The sequence below is a fragment of the Kwoniella shivajii genome, chromosome 5, assembly GCF_035658355.1.
Source record: "Kwoniella shivajii chromosome 5, complete sequence".
Classification (NCBI taxonomy): domain Eukaryota; kingdom Fungi; phylum Basidiomycota; class Tremellomycetes; order Tremellales; family Cryptococcaceae; genus Kwoniella; species Kwoniella shivajii.
The window spans coordinates 1,612,606-1,623,743 of record NC_085912.1 but is presented as its reverse complement, the minus strand read 5'-3'; the positions used below and the strand labels follow the sequence as shown (position 1 = coordinate 1,623,743).

The 11,138-nt window shown below is 43.3% G+C and overlaps 3 protein-coding genes across 3 annotated transcripts; all 3 read left to right on the top strand.

The window, feature by feature from the left end:
* Positions 1-1,555: 1,555 nt before the first annotated feature.
* IL334_004341 (uncharacterized protein) lies at positions 1,556-4,212 on the top strand (the record flags this gene model as incomplete). The annotated part of the gene is made up of 9 exons (XM_062936059.1): positions 1,556-2,203; positions 2,258-2,611; positions 2,683-2,949; positions 3,017-3,133; positions 3,190-3,382; positions 3,437-3,523; positions 3,573-3,736; positions 3,790-3,828; positions 3,880-4,212. 9 exons carry the CDS (start codon positions 1,556-1,558, stop codon positions 4,210-4,212), a joined length of 2,202 nt encoding a protein of 733 aa, XP_062792110.1.
* Positions 4,213-5,264: 1,052 nt separating this feature from the next.
* Positions 5,265-6,528, top strand: IL334_004340 (40S ribosomal protein S1; the record flags this gene model as incomplete). The annotated part of the gene is made up of 5 exons (XM_062936058.1): positions 5,265-5,346; positions 5,569-5,649; positions 5,724-5,836; positions 5,910-6,239; positions 6,355-6,528. The coding sequence occupies 5 exons, from the start codon at positions 5,265-5,267 to the stop codon at positions 6,526-6,528; spliced, it is 780 nt and encodes a 259-aa protein (XP_062792109.1).
* A 1,628-nt stretch (positions 6,529-8,156) lies between these two features.
* Positions 8,157-10,937, top strand: IL334_004339 (uncharacterized protein; the record flags this gene model as incomplete). Its single annotated transcript, XM_062936057.1, has 10 exons — positions 8,157-8,417; positions 8,497-8,916; positions 8,971-9,118; positions 9,175-9,569; positions 9,627-9,686; positions 9,737-10,111; positions 10,167-10,407; positions 10,469-10,520; positions 10,584-10,700; positions 10,754-10,937. 10 exons carry the CDS (start codon positions 8,157-8,159, stop codon positions 10,935-10,937), a joined length of 2,253 nt encoding a protein of 750 aa, XP_062792108.1.
* Positions 10,938-11,138: the final 201 nt, after the last annotated feature.

Below are 11,138 nucleotides of genomic sequence, written 5' to 3'. Positions count from 1 at the left end.
TCAAACAAAATTTGGAAAGCCGTGAGTAAAAGCTCTCTTTTGTCTTCTTCAAGCCAGTCAGTCTCTTCGGCCTCGCGGTCAAGGCGACCAGATCACGTTTATCATCTTGCAGGGCGTGAACGTGGTTTTAGACGTATCTCGGAGAGAAGGTACGACCAGGTACTCTTATCAAACAATCCCAATCCCAATCCCCTGTTCCCAAGTACATTGATTGTATTGGCTTCTGCACGAGGTATATTTAACGACCTTCCTTTGATTCTCGTTGATCGGAAAATCACACACTCATCTTCTCCTTCTCCTCCTCCACTGCCTTGAATCTCTGAGAGAACCCTTCCTTTGATTTTACAAATGTCTAGATCTCTTCGTGATTCCACAAAAGAGAGAAATTGAAAAGGGAACAATGCGCTGAAGGGAAAAAAGATACACGAGGTTCAGAACTCAGGAATAGATTGTCAATCTTCTCTATGCCATCAAATACTCTTTCTCAATCCCTCTGATCTAATACCTCTTTCTCCTTTCTTCCTATGGCGAATATAACCAAACACACAAACGTATGATGTCTGATGGATGGTATGTGATCCTCTGCTTCTATGCCTCGTCAGCTCCCCCATGATCTCATACATAACTTGAGACGCACATACCTCCTTCACTGTATTTATCATTGCCGCTTCTCCTTTTCTTCCCTTTCTCCCCTCTCTTCCCCCAAATCATACTTTGTTTAGTGTTTAGAAAGATAATTTTTCAAACGTATCGTATCATTTCTATCCTTCTGTCCTGATATATAACTTTTCGTCTTTTACCTTTCTTTAGTTCATTCTCTCTTGTTTTATCGTCTGTCATAAAACCCCTACCTTCACTTTCCTCTCTGCCTTTTATATGATCTCTCTCTCTATCGTGTGTGCTTTACCCTAACAAAGCGATTCACTCGCTTGTGCAGAGCAAAAAATCCCTTCAAAGTAGCTTTTGTCGAGCTGACTTTTATCAACTATATTCTTTGTTGTCTTTTTCACAGCAAAATAGCTCTAATTCTACTCTTACTTCTCGTACTTCCTTGATCATAATTGCACCAATATATCAAATCGACCTGGTCAGCTCGAATCTTCACTTTGTGCGACTCTGTCAACTCCTTTTAAACGAATCGAATCAAGTCGAAAAGAAAACGCGATAACGCGACATCATTACGCACTCTAATCAGCTCTTGTTCGACATACAAGGTTTGTCTTCGACCCTGGTAAATCATCTGCCCCTTTCTTTCTTTCTTTCTCTTTTTTCTTTCTTCTGGTCAGTCATTCATTCCAACCTTATCGTTATTCGTTTCTTGCACTTTATCACTATCGGAAAGAAAGAAGACGAAGATTCAGACCTACGGCAATCACGATCAGACAGTATCAGTCATTTGAATCCTCTCCATTGTGTCTCTTGCTACCTTCAATCAAGTGAATGACCATCCTTTAATCTTGGAATAAAAAGACCACTGATCATTTTGCAAATCAGACCAAAAATCACTTCTATTTCCTTTTTCATTTTGTTCTCTAATCGACGGAAGAACATCACGATGTCTGGACAAGGACAATATGATTCAGCAGGAGAGCTTGCCGCCAGGATAGGCGGCTTGGGTATCACCTCTGAGGAAGCATACTCCTCGCCTCAGCAACCCAATCCCCACAATCAAAGTCCTTTTGGAAATAATTATGCCAGCATTCAGTCTCCGACTTCTAGGGTTTCTCTCCAGACCCAACCTTATTCTCCTTACGGTAATCAACAAGGATATCCATACTACGGTAATACAGATAGTACGTATGATGCTACAGGTAACCCAGCGGCCACTTATGGATATGTCGCACCTACACCTGAAGTTTCGAACCTTAATTCTCAACCATCGCTTTCCAGCTATGATACAGGTTTCTCTACTTCCCGCGAAGTATATAATGGTCAACATGATCATAGACAAGTTCTTACCAACCATCAACAACAGAATACTCATGAGAATTCGCCACTCGGTCAACAAGGACTTCGAATTACAAGACAACCTTTTCGATCACAACCTGGCCAATCTGCTTATCAACAAGCCGCCACTATGCAACAACAAGTGAATGCCGCCGCTGTAGCTGCTGGCTATTACAGTTATCAAGATCCCAGAGGGTTCTGGTCTACTCAAGGTCAAAATATGTATATGCCACAAAGCAATGATAGGAAGAAGGAGGTGAGCGGATAAAAGCCGCTTGCTGTCAACAAAGCTGACGAGATATGATCCTAGGGGAATTCGTACAACACCAGAAATCAACAATCCCCCTATTCTTTCAGATCAAATCAGCAAAACGTGAATAATTCTCATTTCGGGTACAACGACAGCACTACACCTACTCTTGGCACTTTCCCCATGACTGCTGTTTCGACAAATCCATACGTTGCCAACCAGCAGAATACTACTAGCTTGTTCCAGCTCTCCCCGGCTCAAGGATATCCTGGACTGGCAGGTTATCAATCGCAAGCCTATCAAAATGCCGCTGGATTCGTACTCAGATCTAGGAGACATGAGGATTCGGGTGTCATTAGAAGTGCGTTATTGGAAGACTTCAGGTTGAACAAGATTAGAAAGTGGGAGTTGAGGGTGAGTTGACCACCTGCCAGCGCGAAGTGATTGATATAACAGTCGGCTCATCTCGCACTATTCACACTTAGGATATCTTCGGCCACATCGTCGAGTTTTCAGGTGATCAGCATGGATCACGATTCATTCAGCAAAAGCTCGAAACCGCCACTCTCGAAGATCGTCAAAACCTGTTCGATGAGATCATGCCAAATGCTCGTCAGCTCATGACAGATGTCTTCGGTAATTACGTCACTCAGAAATTGTTCGAACATGGTGACCAAAGACAGAAAGCTACTCTGGCTAAGCAGATGGAACACCATGTTTTCTCCTTGAGTAATCAGACTTATGGATGCAGAGTGAGTAGCCTCCTGCTTCGCATCTCTAGGATCAAGACATGAGCTGACGAGATGAAATCCGATGTAGGTCGTCCAAAAAGCGTTCGAGCATGTTCTTGTCGACCAACGACAAACTCTTGTGTCAGAACTCGAAGGACATGTTCTTGAATGTGTCAAATCAAGCAATGCCAATCACGTTATCCAAGTACGTCGTCTACCTATACCGAACGGTCGCCAACTGATTAGCTAACACTGTGCTAGCGTTTGATCATGCTCGGCCCTCCTCAATCCATTCCTGACGCTTTTATAGGATCCGTTGAAGAGCTTGCCAAACATCCTTATGGCTGCCGGGTTATACAAAAGATGTTTGAAAACCTTCCAGAAGAAATGAAACGAACTCTTCTGAATGAAATGCATGAACATACCATTGACCTCATGGAAGATCAATTTGGGAGTATGTCAAATCTAAATCTTTCCATTGTACTTGTACACTAACACCGTACCCTAGATTACGTTGTTCAAAGTGTCATTGTTGTCGGTGATGCCACTGACAGAGATAAGATTATCCAAGAGATTAAGGGGAGAGTAACTAATCGTGAGTATACCCTTCTCACTCGATATCCGCTTACGAGATATGAACACAGTCGCCCGACACAAATTCGCATCTAACGTGGTCGAGAAAGCTATCCTCAAAGCCAACGACCAGGATCGAAGGATTCTTATTGACGAGCTCGTCGGTCTCAAGGATGATGGTTCCAGCCAAGTCGGTATGCTTCTGCGAGATGCTTTCGGTAATTTCCCTTTGCAGGTGAGTGTACTGTACATCAAGCCTGTGGATAAGTGCTTATAAAACCGCCTCAGACCGCTTTGTTGGCAGCTTCGTCAGATCAGCGACAAGAGGTGAGCTAGCATGTTCTTTTTCAAGGGTATATTAAGCTGATATATCAACAGTTGTTGAAGATCATCAATCCTATCATCCCACAAATCCGAAACACTCCGGTTGGAAAGAGATTGGAGAATCGATTAAACCAATTCGAAGCTGATGGTGCCATCGCTCACCAATCTCGTCGATCAGTCTCTTCAAGCCTTAGTACCAGTGATGCAGGAAGTGGTCATACCACTCCTGGTGGTTTAACAATGTCCCGATCTACATCCGAGGATACTGGACCTACTTCCCCTGAGCCTGAACCTGTCAATGGGCTGAGAGCTAAGTCTGTTACTCCTAAGATCACGAACGGGAAAGGAAAGGGGAGAGACAGGATCTTGGAAGACCTTTTACAGTAATCTGGCAGTACTTCGGACTATCGAAGGTGAGCAGACAAAATGGGAAAGTCTGATAAGTAGATTGGGTGAAGAAGGAGAAAAGTGAAATACCAAAAAAATCGTAAAAAACATTTCATACTGTTCTACGTTTCGCTTATATTAAGGGGTTTTATGAGAAGATTGGAATTTGGCTGCAATAAATAAAATTATCATGGTTCTTCTACATTATCTGAAGTGTTCTGTTCATACTTGCCTCTCTCATCTTACTATATGATTTGAATTGAAATGATGCAAATATTGATGAAATCGGGTCTCGTCATTGTGGCCGAAGATGTGGATGTGCAAGTGAGAACTGACCTTGAAAGGGAAATGAGGTTGTGATGGCTGAAGTGTCTATCAAGCGCGTGGGGTAACATGTACGAGACTGAGCTATCATTTCCAATGCACTGAGTATGGGAAGGTAACTCTTACTTAGGATTAAGGATTAGAGGAACGTGATAACGAAGATATGGTGTCAATTCGTACCAGATTCAAATCTCATGGTGCAGCAAAGTGAAATCATACAATCCCTCATAATGCTCCATGCGACCGTCTATAGTGGACATATACTTTGATCCACAGCCATGAACAGTACAATGCCAGTATTTCCTGAAGTTCTTCCACTCTTCTGCAGACAGCTTGAAGGAAAACACCGGATCAACTCGGCAATTGGGTTGAACCGGATGAAAGGTGCTTGATCGTAAATCGTTGTCGTCGGTGATAAAGCTCAAGTCAGGTCGGAGTTATGGAACAAGGGTGGCATGCTCTCGGGCTTTGGGAGTGCCACACAGCTGTTCATGCTTTTTGCACCGAATTACTCCGGTCTCCGCGTGGTCATGCGAATTGCATTATGGCGAGGGAATCTTTTGCAATGGGTACTGCTCCATGTATCCCATCATACTGTGCACACTCTGACACTCTCACTGCTGGCTCACTCTCACTCTCACTCCATCCTCTTTCAAAACACTTTTCAACGTTTAAATTCGTCACCTTTCTACGTCCTTCAACAAACGCATTGAGATCAACCAATCGCTATGGCTGTAGGAAAAAATAAGAGGTTATCAAAGGGAAAGAAGGGAATCAAGAAGAAGGTCGTAGACCCCTTCACCCGAAAAGGTATGTATTAGACAGTCGAAGAAGAAGAATATAGTGGAAGTGAATGAGAAACGATAGCTGACTTATATGTCTTCACTATCTATCTCAATTATTATCTCCGTCATTTCAATCAACCTGCATTCGACATTCGCTTCACTTGCTCTTGTTGGATCATCGTTGGATTACATCGGATTTTGTTGGATCATTTTGGATTATTTTTTCTATTTTGATTTTAATCAATAGAATGGTACGACATCAAGGCCCCCTCATTCTTTGAGAACCGAAATGCCGGAAAGACCCTTGTCAACCGAACTCAAGGTCTTAGTGAGTATCACAGATAGAAAGCGGAAGAAGGAATCGTTGGAACTGATTTTCAAATTGTTTTATTTTATTTTAAGAAAACGCCAACGACTCCCTCAAAGGACGAGTTGTCGAACTCTCCCTCGCTGATCTTAACAATGACCAAGAACAAGGTTTCCGAAAGATCAAGTTGAAGGTTGAGGATGTTTCCGTGAGTGCTAGCTTTTTTCACCACGATTATTGCCTTTATTGGGGTAGGCTAATATAGTATGTCTGGTCAATAGGGAAAGAACTGTCTTACTTCATTCTACGGTATGGACTTCACCACTGACAAGGTCCGATCCGTCGTACGAAAATGGCAATCTCTTATCGAAGCCAACGTTGATGTCAAAACCACCGATGGTTACCTTTTGAGACTTTTCGCTATTGGTTTCACCAAGAGACAATTCAACCAAGTGAAAAAGACCACCTACGCTCAAACTTCTCAAATCAGAGAAATCAGAGCAAAGATGGTTGAGATCATGAAGAGAGAAGCTGAAGGTTCAGATCTTAAAGAATTGGTTCAAAAATTCGTTCCTGAATCTATCGGTCGAGAGATTGAAAAAGCTGCCAAGGTGAGTTGAACCATTCCCTCATCCATCGACAGGCAGGGAGATCAGTCATGGTAGAACAAGGAATGAAGCGGAAATAGGATTTTAACGCTGATCATGTCTTCGTCATGTTTACTAGGGCATCTACCCGCTCCACAACGTCTACGTAAGAAAGGCTAAGATCGTCAAAGCACCTAAAATTGACGCTTCTAAACTTCTCGATCAACATGGTGAGGCAACCGACGCCAACACCGGTGCCAAAGTAGTCAAATCTGGAGAGTTTGTCGAACCCGAAGTTCTCGAGTCCGTATAAGCTCTTCTCATATGTTTTAGATTTTGATTACTCTGGGATTGGATGGAAGGAGTTGCATGTATACCTATGGCAAAATACAATCGATTGCACCTGCGTCTGTCTCTGACATTGGCTCCATTATGCTGCATGGTCTCGAGAACGTCATCTGTGAACAAGGCGAATGTGATTGCCCTTGACTTGAACTGAAGATTCTATACCCCTTCTTTGGCCAACATCCCCTTCAATGTGCTTGAGCTACGTCTTTCTCTGTCTTTCGCGTGCATTTGGGTCCATTCCATTCCCCTTGCAAGCTGCGAATCTCAGGCCGTAATTCCCTTCCCACAATTGTCAAATTTCCCATAGCTATCAGGTAGTCCCGACGCGTTAACAACCAAAAGATATCAGGCTCATATTTTGTTCGGATCAAATGAACAGCGAGAGTGACTGACTAAACCGCTGGTTCTCATGACAATCCTTGGACAGTCTGATATACCACCCACTCGTAAGCTCTGATCGTTAATTTCTTGTATTCGAACAGAAGAAGAGAAGAACGAGAGAATACCTAATCACCATTTCATATACTCGCTTTCTTTGGGACTTCTGTGTTACCTCTTTTTGTCTAATTTGAGGTGAGTAAATCCTTATCGCTTATCACTGACCCAAAATCATTCACTCGCTCGTCCACCATTTTGCTTATCGCCTTTCTGTTGTACGACGGGAACGATTCATTCCGGATCAGAGAGCTATACTAACGCTGTTCTGCTGCTCGTTTTCTCATCCTAACGAATGTCATATCTGGATCCTTCTCGTTTTCCGCCTTCCCCTATAAAATGTGAGTCACTTTATCGTTCTTTTCAATTCATTCCCTTCCTTCCTCCACTCGCCTCGAACTTTAAAGCTGATCCAATCCAATCTCTTCATACATTTTAGCCTCTCAACGACCAAAGCATATTGATACACTTTCACCTCTTACCGCTTCAATCGTATCCTTCATTCATCTTCAAATTCTACCAGCTCAACAGCTTCGAGTATCGTTTCCTGGTAGAAGTTCCTTTCTTAGTTTGAATTTATAAGAATATCATTTAAACAGAAAACACTTATCACCATATTCACGTGCGTATAGAACTCATTCCATTCAGTCGATCTTTCCTTCTTCTTTCATCCAATCATTCTTCTTCCACAATTGTAACTTAGGTTTGAACCTGTAGTACTTGGAATTTCGTCCAAATCCTTTTCCCACGCTTACAAAGATCTGAATTGATTTTGTGTGGACTCATCATCTATCCTTTCCTTTCCTCTTCTTTTCATCCTTCTCTTCTTTTTCTTCTTCCTCTTCTCCATCTTTCCATCTCTCCTTGATCCGTTCTATCTTTCATCTTCATTCTTGATTTACTAATTTGTTGCTGTTTTGCTTATATTTGCTCTTCCTTTATCTTTCTTGTTATATTTCGGTCAAATCACTTAACCCTTCTCGTTCGCCTACGTTTCATTTGATTGGCGAACTTGTTCCTTGTTCCGCCCTATATTACTTGACCCCTTCTCTGGGATCATTACCATCACGAACAACGAAAAATAACGACACTCTCAATCACATCGGTCGCTGCATTGCCCACTCCTCGTCACTTTGCTTCACTTTGAACACATTCAAAATGGACGGAACTTCAATTGCATCTCGCCTTACTCAACATCCCAATGGCTTGGCCTCACCTGGGTTTCCCCTGAACAATCACGCAACTCCCGGCAATCATGATCCACGCCGCTCTTCCCCTTCGATGTTGGGCAATCCATCACTCTACTTACAAAATCTATCAAACTCACATGCAAATTCATCTTTCAGTCCAAATTACAGTCAGTTTCTCTCGTCCTCGCTGACTGAGTCACTGGACGGGCTAGATCCCGATATTATGAAGGTGAGCCATCCACTCACATCGTTGCTACTACTCAATCTTAGTAAGGATTTGTGCTGATGGTTGAGCGCGAATCCTTTAGCGACCCTTTGACACTTCTACACTTCCTGCTAATCCTATGAACGGGATGCAACCTCAAATCGATTCCTCTTCATCAAACTTTGATAGTTTCCCTCCTAAAAAGGCAAGATACGATCATTCCTCTCAACCTAATCCAGCAGCCATCGCTACTCCTGGTGGACCAGGTGCTATAGGGGGAAACAAACTTTTCTCACCCGGTCAATTCAACGGTAATTCAACAGCCGGGTTTAACGGTACTCCGTTGAACCTCGGTGGACCACTGAATCAAACTCCTCAGCAAACTACAGGTATGGGTCAACCTGGTTCGGCCACTGGTGCCAGTCTTCAAAGTACCCCATTTATGGGTATGATGAATGGCTTGAACGGTATGATGGGTATGGGCGGATTTGGCATGGCTGGTTTCCCATTAAACATGAATATGGTGAGTTGCCGACAACTCTAGTGGAAAGTTTATCATGACTAAACCTGGGCGCAGCAAAACTTCCCTGGATCACCTATCGTCTCCCCTTCTATGAACCCCAATACCATGACAGGTAATTATGGTCCAGCTGCTGCTGCTGCCGCCGCTGCCGCTGCAGGTAATACCACTGGCCGAACGGTTTACGTCGGTAATCTCCCTGCTGGTCAGTGTTATCCCCTTCACGTTCTGTATTTTCGTGATCTGCTGACATCATTGCAGAGGCATCGGTTGACGAGCTACTCAACCTTGTTCGATTCGGTCCTATTGAAACTGTCCGTTTACTACCAGAAAAATCTTGCGTTTTCATCTCCTTCTTGGACGGATCCACAGCAGCAGCTTTCCACGCCGATGCATCAGTCAAAAAGCTCGCGTTACGTGGTCAAGAGCTCAAGATTGGATGGGGAAAACCGTCGGTCGTCCATCCTACTGTACAAGCTGCTGTTGCCAATGCTCAAGCAACAAGAAACGTCTTCGTTGGTAATCTTGATCCAGAAATGAATGAACAAGAATTGAGAGCCGAGTTGAATAAATTTGGTCCAATCGACCAAGTTAAAATCGTAAGAGACAAAAACATAGGTTTCGTTCACTTCTTAAGTATTGCGACTGCTGTCAAGGTGAGTGAAAGAATTCTTTTGCTTGAAGGACCTACTGACGACGTGAGGATACGACAGGTTGTCAATCAATTGTCCAGTGAACCAGGATGGGAAGGCAAGCGAGTCAATTATGGAAAGGTGATTTGCTTTGCATTTCAGGATGTGAACAAAGCTAATATCTTCGATAGGACCGATGCGCCTACGTTCCTAAAGCACAACAAGATGCCGTTCGTCAAGCTCAAAATCAAGCTATGTCCGCTGTGGCTACTCACCATGGACATATGCCGGGATCACCATATCACACTTTCTCACCTATGACAGCTGGATTTAGCGGGTTCCCTACTCCCGGTTCGACAGGTTTTGGTTCGCCTCTTTTCACTGGCAATGGATTCCCATCAGCTGGTGGTAGCGGTTTCATGGATACAAACACTGCTACTCAAATTGCCAACAGGACTGTTTATCTAGGGAATATTCACCCAGATACAACGATAGAGGAATTGTGTAATCACGTTCGGGGCGGAATGCTACAAAATATCAGATATTTCATGGACAAGCACATTGCAGTAAGTCACCTTTGACTATAAATACAGGGCTCTAAGCTGATATCGCCTTTAACAGTTTGTGACATTTGTTGATCCAGGAGCAGCAATGCAGTTCTTCCATAACGCCAATTCGACTGGATTAATGGTTAATTCCAGAAAATTGAAAGTGGGATGGGGTAAAGCTTCAGGACCTCTCACTCCGCCTTTACTCCAAGCTGTCCAAGCTGGAGCAAGTAGGAATGTCTACATTGGTCAAATTGCCGATTTCACCTTGTTTAATGAAGACAAATTACGTCAGGACTTTGGGGAATTCGGAGGTGAGTGAAACAACACTCACAAAGTTGACTTTCTCATGACTGATGACCGACTGGACTATAGAGATTGATATGATCAACTTCCTTAAAGAAAAAGGAGCCGGATTCGTCAACTTGTGAGTACTTGTCAGCTAGCGCTACAACTGGAAGTGAAGTTCAAAAGCTGATGGAACTACCAGTACGTCGATCCAAAGCGCTCAAAAAGCAATCGAAGGTATCAAGCTCAAGCCTGAATACTCCACTCTCCGGATCTCATATGGCAAAGACAGATGTGCCAACCCTCCTAGATCAAATCAGTGAGTATCGTGTCGTTAGATGAGAGGTATCGTGCTGATACTATGCGAAACAGCCAAACTCCAGGAGGTAAACCTAACCTCAATCGAGGTGATTCCCAACCAACCCCCAAGGAAGTATCGTCGACGAACAATAGCCAACCTGCAGACGATGAAATGCTGGAAGATGGGAGTTATCCAATTGAGGATGATGGTTATTTGGGAGAAGAATTGACAGACGTCCCAACTTCGTACGAATAGAGAATTTAAGCGTACCGCACAGAAAGTGGAACCATATTCCTTTATCTTCTTGGGTTATCTTCCGTATATTCGCATTTCTGATCATATATAAATCTCAGTATGCCCAACATCTCAAGGACGTGTACCACTGTTTCAATACTTATCTTTCTACATCATGAATTGATCTGTGTTCTTTCGTCGGATGAAAGCAAGATACAACTG